This window comes from Lutjanus erythropterus, chromosome 10 (genome assembly GCF_056507025.1).
Source record: "Lutjanus erythropterus isolate fLutEry1 chromosome 10, fLutEry1.hap2, whole genome shotgun sequence".
NCBI lineage: Eukaryota > Metazoa > Chordata > Actinopteri > Lutjaniformes > Lutjanidae > Lutjanus > Lutjanus erythropterus.
In genome coordinates this window covers 12013538-12032766 of record NC_139326.1, presented here as the reverse complement: position 1 = coordinate 12032766, position 19229 = coordinate 12013538, and the positions used below count along the sequence as shown (strand labels likewise).

General features: G+C 38.3%; 1 protein-coding gene across 1 annotated transcript; it reads right to left on the bottom strand.

Moving 5' to 3' along the window:
• Nucleotides 1–1228: 1228 nt before the first annotated feature.
• Nucleotides 1229–19169, bottom strand: cnot6l (CCR4-NOT transcription complex, subunit 6-like). The gene is made up of 12 exons (XM_084728203.1): nucleotides 18657–19169; nucleotides 14978–15099; nucleotides 13645–13831; nucleotides 12118–12203; nucleotides 11818–11907; nucleotides 11591–11659; nucleotides 9734–9891; nucleotides 7767–7921; nucleotides 7427–7578; nucleotides 5459–5686; nucleotides 4252–4454; nucleotides 1229–1853 (listed from the first exon to the last, which is right to left on the bottom strand). Exons 2-12 carry the CDS (start codon nucleotides 15087–15089, stop codon nucleotides 1632–1634), a joined length of 1662 nt encoding a protein of 553 aa, XP_084584329.1. The 5' UTR covers nucleotides 15090–15099; nucleotides 18657–19169; the 3' UTR covers nucleotides 1229–1631.
• Between the last annotated feature and the right edge of the window lie 60 nt (nucleotides 19170–19229).

Here is a 19229-nt window from a genome sequence, read left to right as displayed (position 1 = left end):
AAATCATGAGCAGATTCTTCTCAGGAAGTTTTTTTTTCCCTCTGGCACCAAGAAATAAATATCATCTTATTCTTGACAGAGCGTAAGTCACTCATTCTGCGGAGATTCTTTGGCCAGTCAGGTGATAGGAAACGGGATGATTCTCGTTTAAGACCATAGGTGTTTGAAAGCACGAACTTGAAAAACTAAAAGTGTAAAGCGCAATCTTAGTTAATGTCACGATTGTGTTACAATTATATTTCATGATTTAAAATATCTTTTTCAAATCAAGTTGAAGGGTGGGGGCTAATTTGGTTGCAATGCTGACAAAAATTTAGGATGTGAGCAATAATTTGGCCTGAATTGACTGTTTTATTATTTCATAACGCTGCGGAAAACTCATGAGTTGCATCTTTAAAACGACATTGAGCATGTATCAGCCGAGATGAACACAATAGCTCTGCAAGTAAAATTTTTTAGCAGTGATCAAAGAGAGGTACATGACCCGTGTTTTAGAAGAGGACAGTCATACAAGTGAATGCGGCAGCTCAGTACCATCCACACAGCACCGTGAGGCGGCTTTCAGGTTGAGATTTGCAAGAAGGGTGAGTCAGGTGACATTCGTTTCAGGTTTTTAAACATAATTCCAAACAATGTGGAAATGTGATCCAGAAAAAATTTAACTTGAGAGACAATTTGGTGGGACACTATCCATTCTTTTCACAAAGGCAAGTATCAATCTGAAAGCCCCCTAAAACAACCTGTCATCAATACTCTTGGTGCTGTTATGTGACCAAAAATTCAGAACTGCAGCTGTGACGTGAGATAATTTCATATTCTAGTTCCCATAAAAAATTCACCAATTTTGTGTTACAATGTATGTCATGTTACTTTTAAAAACACCCAAATAGCACTTTTTTACGTTTAAAAGTCGCAGGTATTTACACAGTCGTAGTTGAATTAAGTATTTTGGCGTTTCTCCACTGATTAGAATTGAAACTATGGATCTGTTTTTACAAAAATGACTGATTTAAACAAACCTTTCACATCCTGGTACAATATTCTTAACTTAGATTCAGTTGTTTGTAGTGTTGATCCTTTTGTACAAAATACCTGTCAGTTAATTTGGGAGTGATAGCAGGTTCCAGTTCTATAGACTGACTTTAACACAACATAAAGTACATGTTGTGGTGCAGCATTGATAGCATGTTGTGTTTTTACTTTAAAAATTAGAAAATAAACTAGTGGATTGATCTTTCTAAAAGTTTACGTCTGTTGTTGTAGGAGCAGAATCTACAAGCGGTCATGATCATATCTAAGGCATAAAGGAAAAACAAAAAAAACAACTGACATGGGGGTTACCATAGCAACTGCATCCCAAGCCCAACATTTGGTATCAAGCCTTTCCAAAGGGGAGAAAGAAAAAGTAAATAAAACATTTACAATGTGCAAAAACACAAAAAGGAGCAACAAATGGGCGAATACTTCACTCCTTTTGGGTGGGTATCTCTTAGGGTTGGAGGGGTCGAATGGTGTCTGAGTTTTAACATGATCGGTAAACTGTACAGGGTCCTGTATAAAGCTGGAGGAGGGGGAGGACAGTGTTTGAAGGTGGGGTAAAAAGGGTGGGCGGGGCTCTCTCTCGGGCTGCACTACCTGTGGACCGGCAGGTGCAGCCCATTGAGGGGGTTGAGCGGGTGGGGCAGGGGGGGCTGCAGCTCCAGCTGGGCCAGCAGGGAGAAGTGGTCCGAGGGGATGTGGGGGTGGGGGCAGCCGGTGATGTTGTTGTCGACGAGCCACTGGCTGTCCAGCGGTCCCAGCAGGCCCAGGACACTCATGTGGGTCTTTGAAAAGAAGATGTAATCAATCACGCCCTGCAGACACAAAAGACAATGTGGTATCAGTTTAAGTTTGTATGTATGTTCTGAGCTGTAATGGACATGTGATTGTACCAGTGAGTATTAAGATTGTCAAAATTAGCCAAACATCTGATAACATCTGATTATTCCTCCTAAAAGGAACAACTTAAGTTTTAACCATTTGAATATCTATTTTTGTGTATTCTCTCTCTCTCTCTCTCTCTCTCTCTCTCTCCCTCTCTCTCCCTCTCTCTCCCTCTCTCTCCCTCTCTCTCTCTCCCTCCAAACAGGGCTTTTTAGATCATACTCAAATCACTTTCTGCAGCTGAGTTCTCCACCATTATTACCACACAGTTGTGGTGAATTACGCTCATCCATCTGGCCCCAACCCAAAGGAAAGAATCAACTATCTTTCTCTAGGCCCAGGCAAGAACTTGCAAGGCAGAAAGCCACAATAATGATACTTTTTTTAAAAGATTTGTTTCTATTTTCTATTTATACATTTTTCAAAAACATTTCTCGAACTTTGTCAGAGAGGAAAAGTTTAACATTTTGGAGAATGTGCTTATTCATGTTCATGCCAAGAATTAGATGAGAAAATTGAAACCACCATGATTTCTATTCTCTGAACATGAGGCTACAGTCAGGACACTGTTAGCTTAGCACAACTAGCCTGTCTCTGTCCAAAGGTAACAAATTCTGACAGTTATTGCCCCAGACCAAGAAATATTGCAGCATGTAAGACCTCTTTAAACAGTGATTTGTTATTTTAACACTTGTTTTTTGTACAAATTAAGCAAACAAGAAATGAATTGATCAGCTTTAGAGGTTCTGGTCACTTTTGGAGGGAGAGATCAGTCTGCTCATCTAACTCTCGGCAGGCAAAAAAAAAGCATATTTCCCAAAATGTCTGTATGAAATAAAAATCAAATAATACCCTACACTACTAATGCCACTTTATCTTAAGAATAAGAGACTGCAAAGGGGACAGAAGCTTCAATTTTGTCCCTTCAGTTAGTTTCTTAAAGACTATTGTGCAGATAAACATACTGTATAAAAGAACTAAACTGTCTCAAAACAAAAGGTAGATAGGAAGACCTGAGGAAGAGCATGTGTTTGATAAAATGGTCTGGTTTGTGAGCCTGAGACACAAGAACATTTCTTTTTACATTTTGGTCTTAAAAACATTAATTGAGGAAAGACTGGGACAAGCAGCTGGATGCAGAATTTTTCAGTCAAATAAGAAAATAATTTAGGCTTGGAGTTATCGATCTGCCAAGAATCTTTATTCTGCAAGTGCATTATTTGTCTAAAGTGGATAGTGTTGGTGTTCGACAACATATTTTGGAACAACCTCCATGATTGTCAAACCTCTGATGTGTTTGTCATTCTGTTTTTGGAAGAGTTTCTGTTGATGTTTGCGTAAAGGAAGAAACTTCTCAAACATTAAACCTCATCCACTTGTTGCCGACTGCGTAATTTTAACGTCGCTGACAGAAGCACAATAGGGGAAGTCCGTTAATACTGATGTAAAAACCAGGAGCAGGAAAAACACCAGTATATGTGACAAATGCGTGCATGACTCATTAGGAACCAATGAAGAAACCACAAGGCAATCAAACGGCAAGTGCGTTCTCTTCCAAAAAGCGTACAAAGGTTCTGCTATGGGGTTTTGCAGCACAATAAAGGTTAAATCATAACTTAGACAGCGCGATGCTCAAGAGTTTTCCATTCCTAGTAGGCTCTCCCACAGAGAAAGTACTCAGATGATATGAAACAATCCACCAGATTCAGGCAAGTTCAAAGATAAGTGGTTTTGGTGCAAAGCATTCATTTTATTTTTTCCAGGTTTTTGGTTGAGAAATATAGGTGGTGTGTAGCATGACGTAAGTGTTTTTTGCTATACGCAGTGTACCTGAACCCTTTTTGAATGGGGAAATATTGTTTTTTATACTTTTTTAATCCCCAACACATACATTATCAAAAATGTAGGTGCAAAAGTAATGATCACAAGCCAGTAACAGCTTGTTTGTTACACTGGATCTCCAAACTTGACTTCTTCGTGAACCACACCAGTGGTTTACATGTTTTGGCCCAATTACTACAAATCACATTGTTATCGTTCAGTAACCAATTTGGAAACCATGCTGTTTCACAAATTTGATTTGATGTAATTCTCCATTGGCTTCTGTTTATTTTTGTGCAAACTGAAAATCTACTAACAGACTTTTGAAACTGGCTTCAGTTGCGTAATTCAATGAAGTCATGCAAGTTTCAAGAGCCTGATAGTTGATATGTTAGCTCACAGAAATGAAAGAAGACAAATGGCAGTCTGTAGGACCCAAAAGTCAAAACTAGTCAGCAAATTACATATTTAAATCTTACAAACACTGCAACACACAGAGGTTTTTACCTTGAAGTCATATGTGTAGTTGGTGTAAGGCATCAGATTGCTGTCGTAGGCACTCTTCAGCTGGAAGCTGTGTGTTATGCTTCCGTCTGAGTTGCCGTTCTTGCCGTTGCAGCTGAAGTTGGTCAGACATTCATTGTAGCGTAGCTCCTTAAAGTCCTTGTGGTTCTCTGCCACTCCTCCGTTGCTCAGGTATTCCACCACACCTTGATCAAACAAGGGTTTAGTTTTATTGTAAAGTTGCACCATATTAATCCAGTATATCCATTATATTTTTCAAAACCCTAAAAATGGCCCCAAAATCTATAGTGAGTGTTTATCTTCATGGAGAAGTCATGTCCAATAGAGTCATTTATTGTCTGAAAGGCTGTAAGCAATGAGTAAATACTCTAAGAGACTTAAAGGAGCAATATGTAGCCAACGTGGGTAAAGAATAAGTAATGCAGTCCAAATAGCAAGTTGTAGCCACAAACTATACATTAAGTAGGTTGTAATCCTGTTTAATATACAAACTACTAATATATGACCTACAGGCAGGCTGAAGGAGCTCTGCAGGAGTGCAGGATGTCCACAACCGTATAAACTGAAAATAACAAGGGACGACGAGTCTTCCACTGTAAGATGATCAGCTGTTTATAACTGTACATCATCTGTCAATGTAAAGTTAAACCCATTATCCTAAAAACAAAAGCCCACTGCTCTGAAATAGCACTCTATGGACGATAAGCTGAGTGTCACTCTGTCTCACTGCCTACCAGACCCCTTTAACATTTTGCTCAATTTAAAAGTTATTAATATCTGGGCCTTCTACAAGATTATAAATTATTTCTTCGATTCATAAACAGACAATTTACTTATTCTGCAAAACATCAGCATTAACTTGAACTCTGATTAATGTGAAATGGACAAAACAGTTATCCCTGTCCGGAATGGAAATTTCCACATTGCACCTGTAGTGTTCATGTCAAGTAAAGCTTAGCATGCGACCTTGATCTCTGATGACATATCATGGTCATTTTAATGATTTATTTCAGTAAGTTTCTAACAGATTTCCCCTTTAACAGTATACTAGTTCAGGAGAATCACACTGTGCAAATTACAGTATTTGAAAATTTGATACAAAGTTATCCAACATATAAAACTAAATTTGCAGAAACATAAACTGAGGAGGACTTAGAGACGAAAGCGTCAACAAGTGAGACAGTCATACCGGAGTCGGGCAGTGAGTTGAGGTCAGCACACAGGACGATGGGGATGGAGGACGGGTCGGAGGTCGGCGAACCGGTCGCCACAGAGCCTGAGGCCCTCTCAGCGATGCTCTTCAGCTCCGACAGGAACATCATGGTTTGGATCAACTTGACGTCCGAGTACTCGGGGTCCCAGTGCATGTGGGCATTGGCCACCAGGATCAGCTGCCTCTCCTGTGGTGGCTTCATGCCTGAACAGAGAAGAAAAAACTGAATGATACAACAGAAATGCAGTGAATTGAAAAAAAAAATGGATTTAAATCAGATCCAATATAACTGCACATTGATAAAACAGGTAAAATGTTTCAGACAAAAAGAAAAAAGAGACAGAAATCTAAACAGGATTATAAAAATGTCAAAACCTAAAATACAAAAAACAAAACAAAACAAAAAAAAGGCATGTTAAAAATCCCAAATGGCCAAATAAACCCTGATAGTGGACTTATTTTGGTTTCAGAAAAGCACAGAGGTCTGATGCAACCTTAGAAACTAAAGAAATGCTGAAAATGTAAAATAATTAAACGGAAGAGAAGGATTTACAGAACATGAGTGAAAGGAAATAAATCAACCACAAAAAGGGAAGGTCTACTGTAAATGAAGGTCGAAAAAAAAGCTTGCAAGATTGTGAACACCTCATCCCTTCCTCTTTTTCACAGGAGGAACTACAGTGGCTGCAAAAAACATGAAAGGCTGCATCAAAGCCAGTGTTTGGTTTGTCTGTTCTGGGCTACAGTAGAAACATGGTGGTGCAACATGGCAGCCTCCATGGATCTGTGCTCTTTTTAGATATAAAGGGCTCATTCTAAGGTTACAAAAACATGACAGTTCCTTTTTTTAGATGATTGTACACTAATGAAAATATACATATGAATATTTACATATTTTGTCAATAGATACCCATAAATCTTACACACTGGACCTTTAAAGAGTGAATAATAAATACTGATTGTATGATATTCAGTCGTGAAAACCACAACTGAACAATAACCATTCTTTCATCCTATATCACTTCACTGATGGGATGGGATTACTGGGTTTTGTTGATTTCTAATCAAAGTCACTAGTGACACCTTGTGGTACAAAGACGTTGCTGCAGATTCTCCTGTGTCACTTTTATCTATTTGACAAACCTACGATTCTGAATTGCTGCTTGGAAGGTGACTGCTATGTTATTAATTTATTTTTCGGTTACACTGTTTATCTACACTGCAACCATGGATCAATGTTTATATTGTATGTAATAATAACAACACTATGTATGGTCTTTTTAACTGTTAAACTGCAAAACAAATACAATTGATCATATACCTGAGCTGGATCTATTAGTAGTTGATTTTTCAGCAAACAGTTTTAAATTGAAGGATTTTCTGTTTTCTGTGTTATATCATTCTAAACTGAATATGTCTGGATGGTGGAGTGTTCGCTGGATCCTTTTACATTTGTGTATGACATGTTATATACTAAATTAACTTAAAACAATAGTTGACAGATTAATTTCTAAATGAAAATCATATTCAGTTACTTCTCCAGAGGATTATATTGTTGTTGTCTTTTTACAACTTTGAACTAGGGTTGTTAAAAGTACTGATACTTTTCAGATACCATGTGATAGCAAATGATACAATATCTGTTAATGATACCAATAGTATAGTAAAAAATATCGTATTTTGTGTACCTAGGACTATTGTCTTTTTGATGTGGTGTATCAAGTATCAACTTTTTATACCAGTATTGTATCAAACTTTAAAATTCTGCTATTGTGATTACTGGGCAAAAATGGGTTTGTTTCTGAGAAGCTTAAATACTTGGAGGCCTGAAAGGTCACCTTGCAATACAGCACAATGAGACAAGGCATAGTAGCATTAGATCCACTGTTTTGGGTAGATGTATGATTTGTAGATTGTTCACAGAGTGATTCTGTCTGTTCTTACCACCGGAGAACATGTCCTTGTTGACCTCGAGCAGGACGGCCACTCCGATGTTGTCTTTGGTCATCACCCTGTTCAGCATGACCTCAGAACCCTCAGAGTTGGCCATAGCTACCTGGTTGAACTCCACAGTGTGTTTCTGGACCAAAGTGAATCTGCAGAAACACAGAGCAGCATAAATATCCATGGAGGACTTTGATCGCTCAAGCTTGAATTCTACCTGTTAAAGCCTCCCTGCTTTACTACACACATGAATCCAAACATAACAAAAAACTACAAATACACCAATGCATCCAATACATCATGTTCTGTAAAGTTTAAAAAGTAAAGCTCTTAAACTCACTTCTCGGTCTTGAAGAAAATAGCGCAGCCGTCCACATGTTTCCTCTCCTGTTCAGAAACCAGTTTGGCACGAGACTTTGGGCAGAAGTAGCCGTCGTAGCCGCGATCTTTTAGTGTTTCCAGAAACAAAGTGTAGTACTGCTCTGTCTCCACCTCCTGCAGACACAGAGGGCAAGAAATGTCAACTAGATTAGTCAATGGAATGTGTGTGTGAAGGGGTTTGGAACAGAGTGAAGAGTGATCATCAGCTGATGAATAAAAAGAATTGCACTTTCAGATGAGATGCTATTTTCATGAACGTAAAAAAAAAGTAAAAAACCTTCTGAGCAGTACCCGGAAACAGACCCCACACAACAGTTGTGGCTTGATAAACAATCTTTTCAAGTGAAAAAAGAAGAGACAAACAAGGTCACAAAGAGAGGCATGCAAGGCTCTTCTTAGCTATCTACTCTAGCAGAATCGAGTCTCCAACCAGCAGATCAAGACGCTGAAACACAGTAAGGTCTTATAATCTTTCTGACTAGACAGTCTAGAAAAACTCTCACATGCCTGGCAGAGTAGGTGAATAGGGGATCAACTCATCATGACAATGCAGAAACACATTTTATACCCGAAAGTAATTTTTTAACCACATGTGCCAAATATAAATGCCAAATATAATTTCCCAATTTCTCTGATCCAAATGATGTTCCTCATGCTGAAAATGTCTTTCCATAAAAGTTAAAAAAAACAAAAACAAAACATTCTCATGGGAAAGACTAAGCAACATCAAGATTTTTTGGACATTAATCACATTCCAAGACTGACCAAATGTTTTCATTTCCACTTGACGGCTCTATCAACTCAATCCCATCATTCATTTTGATGCAATGACATTAACTTCTCTAACTTTCCATTTCAAAAGTAGCTATGAAGGAAGACACTTAAAACAAACTTTTCCAGTTTTTTTTAGTTAAATGATGTGATCTCCAACAGGTCTGACCCCAAACTACCAACTAACACTGAGAATCAAATTAAGTTAAACTGCAAAATATACTGATCAGTTCCTGCCATTCATGTAAACGTCTCTCTTTTTTCCCTTTTCCCAAATATTCTGCCCCTACTGAAGTCTGAAAATTCAAAACTATTCCCAAATTTCATTGACTAAAAGAAGCTTGTAAGACTATTAAAAAGACTTGTCTGAAAATATATTTGTAGGAACTTTTCAGACCCTTCAGGAAGACAAACATAGTTTCCTTTCCTGAGGACAGGAATATAAACTGACTACAGTTAATCAGTAATGTCCTCCTCTTTAACTACTAGACAATGGCTCAGTTGTGTTGAAGGGGAATAGTTGGATACTGTGGATTTTTCTAAAGAGTTGATAGTGGCTGTGCAGCTCTGTACAGAGTACAGTCTGATAATTACAACACTGAACGACTCCATAAATCAGTTTCATGCTCTACTAAAACTGACTTTGTTCTGAGTGAATCATCCTCGCTTGGTCATTTGAAGTCAGAGGACGGCAGACGGCGGGTGAAGACTTCCTTTGCCTTAATGGTAACAAGTGAGCTGAAGCAATACTGTAAACAGCTACAAACACAGCCAATCAGAGGCAGGTGTGTTTTAGTCATGCATTTTAAGTTGACCCTTTATTTCAGATCAGCCAAAGCTGAACTAAACACTCTCTCCTCTACTCAGAAAAGTTAGTAAACAAATATGAATTCTGTGTCAGACACTTGTCACCAGAGGATAAATTCTAATTACTTTGGTGATCCTCTGACTTTTCCTGCAAAACTAATTACATTTCTATCAGCTTCAGCTCTACTTTGTGTTTAGTGCCAATCAGCTATTGTTAGCATGCTAACATGCTTAACTAAGATGGTGAACTTTGTCAAGCATTGTCATTAAGAGCATGTTAGCATGCCGACGTTAGCGTTCAGCTGAAAGCACCAATGTGGCAATGTACTGAGTGACCCTTTTTTCTACCTGCAGGCTGATGATGTCAGCGTCACAGTTTGTGATTTCTTCCATGATGCCTTTCTTCCGGTACTCCCAGTTGAGGGCCCAGGATGGACAGTAGCCATACAGCTGTCGCGTGGCGTACTTGTCACACAGCACGTTGTAGCACATGACTGTGAACACAGCTACAGCAGAAGATGAAGAGAAGAAGAGACATCAACTAAATAACAGAGTCGGAAAAATACTAAATTATTATGATTGAGATCCATATTGTTTTTTTTATTCCTTTGGTGTTTGCTGCCCTACGGGAACTGGGTCAGTCGCAAAACAAACATATTCTTATGCAAATACTCCAGCTTATTACTTTTGGAAAGATATTTGACTAAAGCCTGCACTGTTTGTACTTTGAATGAAACTGAATGACGTGAACCTTACTCAGCACACCTCTTCTTATTACTTGTTTTCATTTTCGTGGACAGTATGATATGAAATTAAATATTTATTCAAGGAATATTTGTGATTCTGAAAAAAAGACGATCTGTATCACGTTTCTAATTTCTGTCTGCATTCAAACATCTGTATGACTGGTGCCACAACTGCAACACACACACAAGGAACATATTTAGATTTTGCACTTGCAAACAGCTCTCTTGTCAACTTGTGTTGCTTGGATGTGCTTTATAAATAAAGAATGAGGTTGTGAGTGAGTTACATCTCACTTGGCGGCTAAATGAAATACTATACCCTCTGACCTAACTGCTCCGCTAAGCCTGTAATTGTGTGTCTAAGTGTTTTGTACTGACACATTTTTGACACAAAGATGTCCAAACCCAAAATCCAGGACGGTGATGTAAGTGAACTAAACACAACATGTTCATGTTTACTGACTTGGCAGATCAAACACTGCTGAGGGAGGCTATAGATAATAAAACAGTGTCTACTTTCTATCTAGTGAGTTGATCTTGTGATTCTGCGTGTCATCATGGCAAAATTGGTCTTGTAGACACCTACTGTAGCAGAAACCACCACAGAAGTGGTTTTGTGCACTTAGACAGGTGTTTATATGTCTGCTGGTGGACAGATTTTGTTAAGGTGTCACCACTGTGCAAGATGCAGCCAAGAAACTTTACATGTTTAGTTTAGATCAAAATGAAGGCTTTATGCCCCATGGCCCACATTCATTTGAAGCCCTAGATCACTGTAGCCCAGTTTAAATTATTCCCATCCACTCTAAGACACTAGGTAAAATTTCACCTTGTGAGTCTGCTGCAAAATCTGGTCCTGAAGACACCTACTGCAGCAGGAACGACCACAGAGGTGGTTTTGACTACTTTGGCAGTTGCATATATATGTCTGTCTGCAGACAGATTTTGTCAAGGCAATAGTGCTGTGCAAGATGCAGTCACAAAACTTTTCAGGAGATCTTACTGATACCAGTAACTAGTCCTGATTACTGGTTTAATCTGGACTTTTACCTGAATGCTTTATTATCCTCAAATGAACTGAAATGTGATGGAATTATTTTAATATTTCTATAGACCATCCATCTGACTCTGTTATTTGATAAGTATTGTAGTATACAAAAAAACTTCTTCTTTTACCACTTACCACCATTGGTTTAGAAGACAGTGTACGTTTACATGTCCTATCAGTAAATTAATTAATGACCATCACAGTTTCACAATTTGGGAAGAAGGGCAGACAGTGTCTCAGTAAGTGGGGATGCAGTCGGTGATTTAAACTGTAAAGGCAAATTTTTATATGAAATCCAGACTGATACAGCTTTAAGTACAAAGGAATATATGTTTAACCTACTGACACAAACATACTCCACCAAGATGTTGAAGGTGTAACATGCAATAACTTTGACCCTGATGAACGTACCTGTGGGAATCATTTGGTCTCGCTCTTTCAGAGTGATCCAAGGTCTTTGGGGGAGCTGCTCTGGGTGCACTGGAAACAGGGCAAGAGTAAATTAGGGATAAGCGCTCACTTGTCTGTGACAGACACAATAGTATACCTGCTATGATATACCCGTGTGGCTGCCGGTTAAAAATGCATGAGTTCCAATAATCGGCTGCGTGGTAAGGTGAAGCGACCAAGCCATTTACCTGCTAGATTGTCGAGCATGTAGTTCAAAAGCTTTCTGGTTCCATCCGGCTCCTGGTACAGATTGAGGATGTCTTGGGACAAAGGGTTTCCTGAAAAAGTACCATAAAACATAAAATTACAAAAAGTGGGGGACACTTTTGTCTTGATTCACCAGTCACTTTAACCATCAGTTTCTACGAAAGTATTTAAAAATGATGACGGTGGTGGACAGTGATAATTTAAAACGGTCAGAAGTTAATTGAAAATATATATTTGAGTTCCTCTCCAAAATAATGTAAATAATAAAAATGAAGACTCACCTTTTAGCCCCAGGGTTTGTAGCTGGAAAAGCCTCCCAAGTTCATAAGGCAGAACTCGTAAAAGATTGTTGTTTAAAAGCAATTCCCTGCAAGGAATGGTACAAAAATCTCAGTATTTTGTGTTTCAGTCTTTTCTTTCTTTTTCAAATAATGTGGTATTTCCTTGTCAGTGATTTATTTTTACTTATGTCAAAACATCTCTGACCACATGGTCCTTTGTTGTCACTTCAATTAAGTATTTCAGTCAAAATGTGTCTTTGCTTGTCATCTTCGTTTTTGTTTGTTTGTCAGTTTTGAGGTGATGCTTTTCTGAGCCCCGCGGGGTATCTATTCTCACCCACACATTTCATAATCCTCCTCTTTCCTCTGACTGTTTGATCGCTGTGTTTTAATCACCCTGTTTTTGATCACTTTTCTTCTTCTATTGCTTTAGGATTGTTGGTATGTAATCCCTTGAATGAATCCAAAGAATAATTTTCTTTTTCAAGACAAAAATAATGTGATGTGCTACATCACACAGAAAGAGCAGTTACATTCAGTATTTAAAGAAGGTTTTTTTCAAGTCTGTCTTTAATCAATGCATTCATTCAGTTCATTCTGGCAATTAATAGACCCATAGCTAATGTGCTTTTAGTTTATCTGAGGTTCATATGAGGCTTCAGCAGTCTGAGTTAGTCTTTTTTGTTTTTCAGCGTGCAAACACTGTCTGTGGAAATGCAAAAAGGGAATTCTTTACTTTTAAAAAGGGGAAACTTTGAACTTTTTTGTAAAGAATTCCCTTTTTGCGTCTCCACAGTGTTTCTGTGCTAGGAGACAAAAGCAGTTGTAACTTTGGACGATATCCACTTGATTTGTCTGAGACTCATGAAGCCTCATATAAGCTTCAGATAAACATCTGATCACATTTTTACATATAGCAAGGACACGGCATCTTGTCTCCTATCACAGGAGCATGCAATGGCCACTGTGAAGAAGAGGAACCTCAATCAGTCACAGTCAGAGTTCATCGCCTCCGTTAATTTCCTGGGGAAAACCCTGCAGTGTTTACACAGAGACAGTTATCACTTAAAAACCCCTGGTTGTATTTGGCCGTTGTGTGCCATGTTATAATTCACTGAGCAGATCTCCATTGAATTTTACTATTTGTTCATCCTATCACTGTGCCTCTTAAAGGAGACAGGATGATTGGACACTAATTTAAAGAGATAGTTCTGACTGTTTGAAGTGGGGCTGTATGAGGTACTCATTGATAGTCAGTGTATTAACTACAGTAGATGCCGTCAGCAAGTCAGACTTTGCCACTGGAGTGATATTTGGATTAAATAATGGCGGTATCTTGTCGGAAAAGGCTGTCTGATGGCAAAGTAAAGCAGTCAGTGTATTAGCAACAGTAGATACTGCTGCTGTGAGGAAGCATGGTGTTCTAGTGAATTCAGTCCGTCCATGTTTACTACATTGTGAATTGATGTCAGTCATGTCCTTGAAATCTCTAAAAGTATCTCAGGACCAACCGCGCTGACAGCCTACCTGAGAGAGACCATGTTACCCAGTTCGGCGGGCAGGCTGCGGAGCTTATTGGACGACAGGTTCAGGTAGACCAGGTTGGGCAGCTTGGCGATGTCCGGCGGGATGCGGGTCAGGTTGTTGTCATTGATGTGCAGTGCCGTCAGATGGGTGAGTGTCCATAACGAGCTGCTCAGACTTCTCACCCGTCCTGTGTCAACACAAACAAGTGTACAACAGATTGTCTTTAAAAGGACATCACTTTCAGATCACAGGAGAAAAAAACTGATTTTATTATATATGAGCTTTGTCATCATTTGAACCAGGACACAAAACAGACTGTGGTTCTTCAAGACTTAGCAAGATTTTTATTGAAAACTGATGACATTTTTGTTTTCTGGCAAACATCTGCTTCCTTTCAAACCATTTTAATTTCAGACTTTTTCCATGTCAAAACAAGAATTACACTCAGTTTTTCAACCAGAACATAATTCGTTTCAGGGTAGAAAAAATACACATAAAAGGATTTAGACCATCATATGACATTAAAACCAGATAAAACCTGAAAGGACCCAAAATAAACAAGAAAACCGATCAACGTCTAGTTGCATGTTTATTATTAACTTTAAACCTTTCTGGGAAACTGTTTTGAACATGAATACTCATTTTTTCAGTTTCACTAGAGGTTATGACATTAATTAGGAGTTGTGTAACCAACAACATCTTGACATCTTTTGGTAGGGCTGCAACTTGTGATTATTTTCATCATAGATTCATCTGCTGAATGTTTTCTTTATAAATCAGTTACTCCTTTGGTCTATAAAGTGTCAGTCAATATTGAAACTTTCATTCTTTATTTCTCTAAATCCAAGGCCGATTCCTTATAAATCATGATAAATCAATTATCAAAACTGGTGCAGATTTATTTTCTGTCTGAGATAAACAGTGTTAACAACATTCTCACTAACTGCACGGCTCAAAAATAAGGCCTGCCAACTTGTCTGGGGCATGTAAAGCACCAATGTTAGGCAAGTGAATATGACAACTCACTTGGGCAAGTAGTAAAAGAACTAAAGTACTAAAATATTTTGATAGTCGATTGATCATTTTTCATGCAAAATGGCATACAGGCTGATTTCAGTCTCAAATATGGAGATTTTCCCTTTTTTCATTTATTATCATTTTAAGCTGACTATGTTTGGGTTTTAGAAAAATAACATTAAATAATAGAAAAATCAAATATTGCAAAAACTTTAAGGTAGTGATTTTCAGTCCTGGAACCCAGAGCTGGGTTTCACTTCTATCTGTTTGGGTACAGATACAAGAAGCAGACCCAGAGGATGCTTGTTAGACTGACCAGATATCTCAAGCTCGGCCCAGTAAGACTTCTTCCCATTGGCCGCCTCCTCGGCTGACATGATGGTGTAACATCTACGGGGATCTGGAGGATCATATTTTTCCTTTGGCATACCTGTTAATCTGAAAAACAAAGAAACAACAAAGAGATTTTAGCTTAAATTCTGAGACCAACTCGTTAGTTGGCACTGAGGTGGCAACAAGACAAATAATAAGAATAAAATTTTAAAAAGGCAACAGAAGGTCTTGGAGTTCCTGCTGACCTTTAGACCTCCAGTCATTCTATGAAGCTTTTTTTTTTCATCCCCAATCTCTGTAACACGATACACAAGAGTGTCCCACTGGATTTATGTGAAATAATTAAAACAATTCAGATATAATTTAATTAAAATAGCGATACTTGGTAAGTGATTTCCCACCATTATTGCGGCATGTCTTGAAATAAACAGTATGTTCTGTTTAATTCTGATAACAACTCCACACTTTTCTCAACAGCTAGACTTGAAGCATCATGAAATACAGCTGAATTCTTGCACAAAAAGCTGACAGTCATGTGTGAAACCCTAATTTCTTTGCAAATGGATCCATACAAACATGCACCAACAACAAAGATGTCTTTTTTTTTTTTCTTCAAGGCCCCAGTGAATGTCCCAAATTCTCCAGCCACCAGCAACACATTTTCCACGTTTAGATCTTTTAACAAACAAGAATAACCAAATAAATGACCGTCTTTTCAAGTAGCTGGTGGAGTCAGTGACCTCAGCAACCTCAAAGAGATTTACCGGCACATGACTGCTGGATGAAGGTGATTTTCCACCCTGAGAACAGAACAAAGCTTTGACCAAATATGAGCCAAACCCCCAAAACCAGAGAGGAAGCACCTGGAGGACAGTTATGACACACTGGAACTAAAACTGGCGTCTATATAAAGAGCTGAGACACTGATGTCATAGCTGTAGATCGTTTAATTATCAGTATGATGGGATTCAACACTGTCAAAGCTAAATCAAGATGGGGAACTAATTCTGTGAGACTATATATTTACAACATTACCAAAAAGCTGGAATTTTAGTCCAGATTATAAAACTCCACTTCAACAGCAGCTCACCTACCAGAGTCTCAGAAGAATCACAATCAACAGCCAAAACGTTTGGGCATAAATCCTGTCCTGATGTGCTCTCGCCTCCAAACTGATTCATGCAAAAATGTTTTGAAATAAAGGTTGCTTTCTGAAAGTATGACTTACACAGATATGCAGTGATCATATGACTTTAAAAGGAAAACGTGTCTGTAATCACACACAAATGCTGCTACATGACTCATTTTTGACTCCGCACTTCAGTCGACTTCTCAAACTTTTCTGTCATCTTAATTCAGACTTTCAGTGAAATTACATGATGATGATAATGATGTTATAATTTTACAGAATTCTGTTGTGTAAACTAATAATCTAATAATAACTAATAATAAGCAGATAGATGGTTAGATAGATACTTAAATAATATAAAGGGAATTCAAGTGTCAATGCAGCATGAGATTATAACTATAAATTAAACTAACAAATATTGAGTAACAAAATTGTGTCTTTTGGGCTCATGTGATACAACAGTTATGTGCATTGAACATCATGATTATTTGATACCGTGTTCCACCAGATGTGTTTGCCAAATTGTAATAATACCTCAAGACTGGACAAATGTTATTATTAATTTTATGGTGCTGATTTAATTGATAATGCACAGCTCAACCAGACACAACAACAAGAAGTAACAAACTTCAACCTGTAGGTCACAGTTGTTGAACTTCGAAGGGCAGAGTACAGAAATAAATCATACCAACCAAAGCATACACAACAGACCTTGATTTGCTTTTATTTTGGCTTAAAACCAAATTGGAACTCATCTTGATTCTAATTTGGACTCCACAGATGTAATCTTGTCTACAGACTTGTGCCTAAAAAACAATGCATGTTAGCCTTTGGAAAGGTGTGTTTTCATGCTGCCTCCCTGAATGTTTATTACATTATTATATTACATTTATCGCTGTTATGAACACACTTTATGTTACAAAAATGAACCAGAATGTGTATTTTTCCAAAGCAAGTAAAAATAAAGGAAAAATTCAAACAAAGACAAGATATATCTGTATAGATTAGTATGTGTGTCATAGTATGAGAGAATATACCACCTCAGAGTAGGAATGTTTAAGATTAATCATTAATTGCTGTTAAGAATTTAACTGATTAAAATTCATTAAAGGAATTCTATACATTTTCTTCAGAAAACAGGCATGCAACAGCAGCAGTGTGAAGCAAGACCCTTATTTTTTATTATTCTTTTCATGCTGGAATTGCTTAAATAACCTTTAAATGAAAAAAGGGTGCCTTTTGTATTCATCAATTATTAATGATTAATCAATTAATTGATTAACATTTTCAATTATTGGAAATGCACAAAATTTACATCCCTACATCAGAGTTTGATTAATGCAACAACCACATTACAAGGCTTTAAAGTTACATCATAGTGTTAGGGACAAAGTGTTCTGAACTTAAAGTTCTGTCTTAATAAAATGAAAAATATATGTATGTCTGTATCTGATTGGTTATCATATGAACTCTACTAGATTTTTCTCAGACACAGTGAGTGTAGTTTGAAAGCAAACGCAAAAATCCAAATATATATGTACTCCTTATGCTGTGAAAATCACATCTGCTTTGCAGTTTTTAGAAGCTGCAGGAGGTCTTCTCTCACAGCACCCAGCTTGCAGCAGGAGCTTGCAGGTGATTTTAACTCCCCTGCAGCACATGCATGGCTCAGGTGCACAGATACATAATAAACGTGTAATATTGCATGCTTTAGTTATTATCTCCCTAATTCTAAGCACAATGCATGTGTGCAAAGAGAAAAAGAACAGTGTGTCTAATGTGCATTCAGCCGCCATGAGGTTGGCTGAGGGTGAACAAGTTTGGAAAAGAATTACATAACCTGTTTACACACGACTGGGTCACAAGTAAGCGGCAGCAGCGGCTGCAGACAGATATACGGCCTGCTGGCGTTTGTTCATATCACAACCACACGGAGATAGCAGGCACGGAACTGAAGTTGCAACGAGGACTTCACACGCCTGAGATGATATCAACATTTTAGACATTACCTTCACTGATAACTCTGAATCTGTTGCTTTGAAACCGCGGAGTTATTATTTTAACAAGGCGGGAGTTTATTTGTAAATGGAAAAAATGTACCGATGGCAACTGCACCAACAGCTGAGAGGCTGAGTGTCCAAACATAGCCCTAGTGTCAAAAGTGACAAGCACGCAAGTTAACGTTACATGGACGGACGGGCCCGTTCAGGAGAAGTTCGGCCCACCGCTCACCAGCTGTCACACCTGACAACGAGGTAAACACGCCCCCTGGATGTGCCCGTTTCTACGTTTCAAAGTGTCTCATAACTATCAAAATATCATCGAAACAGAGCACGAAGAGGTTAACCGCCCAGCGAGCTTAAAGCACGGCGCTGGATTTGTTTGGCTAGCGGCTGCAGGGCGCACGCCACCCGGGCTCACCGAGGCGGACTGCGGGGGAGACCGATGGAAGCGGATTTAACTGTGAAATTCAACCCGGGACAGCCTGGACAAAGTGTCCGCAGCATAAGAACAAAATGAGAATTGACATTACCTTCATTCGGGGGCGGTAGAAGACGATTTATAGAGTGAATTAGTAGAGACATGCAGACACGGCTGTTGAACCCGTTTAGACCCTGAACGTCTCGGAAACAGAAGGAAGAACAACAAACGCGGCTTCCGCTCGTACCCGTCCGCACATAGCAGGCACCCCCGGATTTTTTCTCCCGTTAATCATATTAGTCATGGAAAAGTGTTTCTGAACTAGGTTTATGGTATGAAAAAAAGAAAAAAAAAACATAGGACGCAATTAGAAAGCCGTAATTTACTGCCCCCATATTCTTAAATAGGTGTAAGTTCAAAGTGTCACCAAACTCAGTTTAAATATCTGTTTAATATTATATAGAGCTACATAGATTGTTGATTGAATTCGTGTTTTTTTTAAATAATTAAAAGCCACTGTAATATCCGGAATGCAATTAATCCGACAAAACATGTACTTGTTTACTCAAATTTTAGTCTGATCAATTTCTTTCTGGATTTTGGAGATAATTAAATGTTAGTAAAAGTCAAACATTTACGAAAATAAGTACAGACTTCTATACAAAACATATGCCGAATATGACAG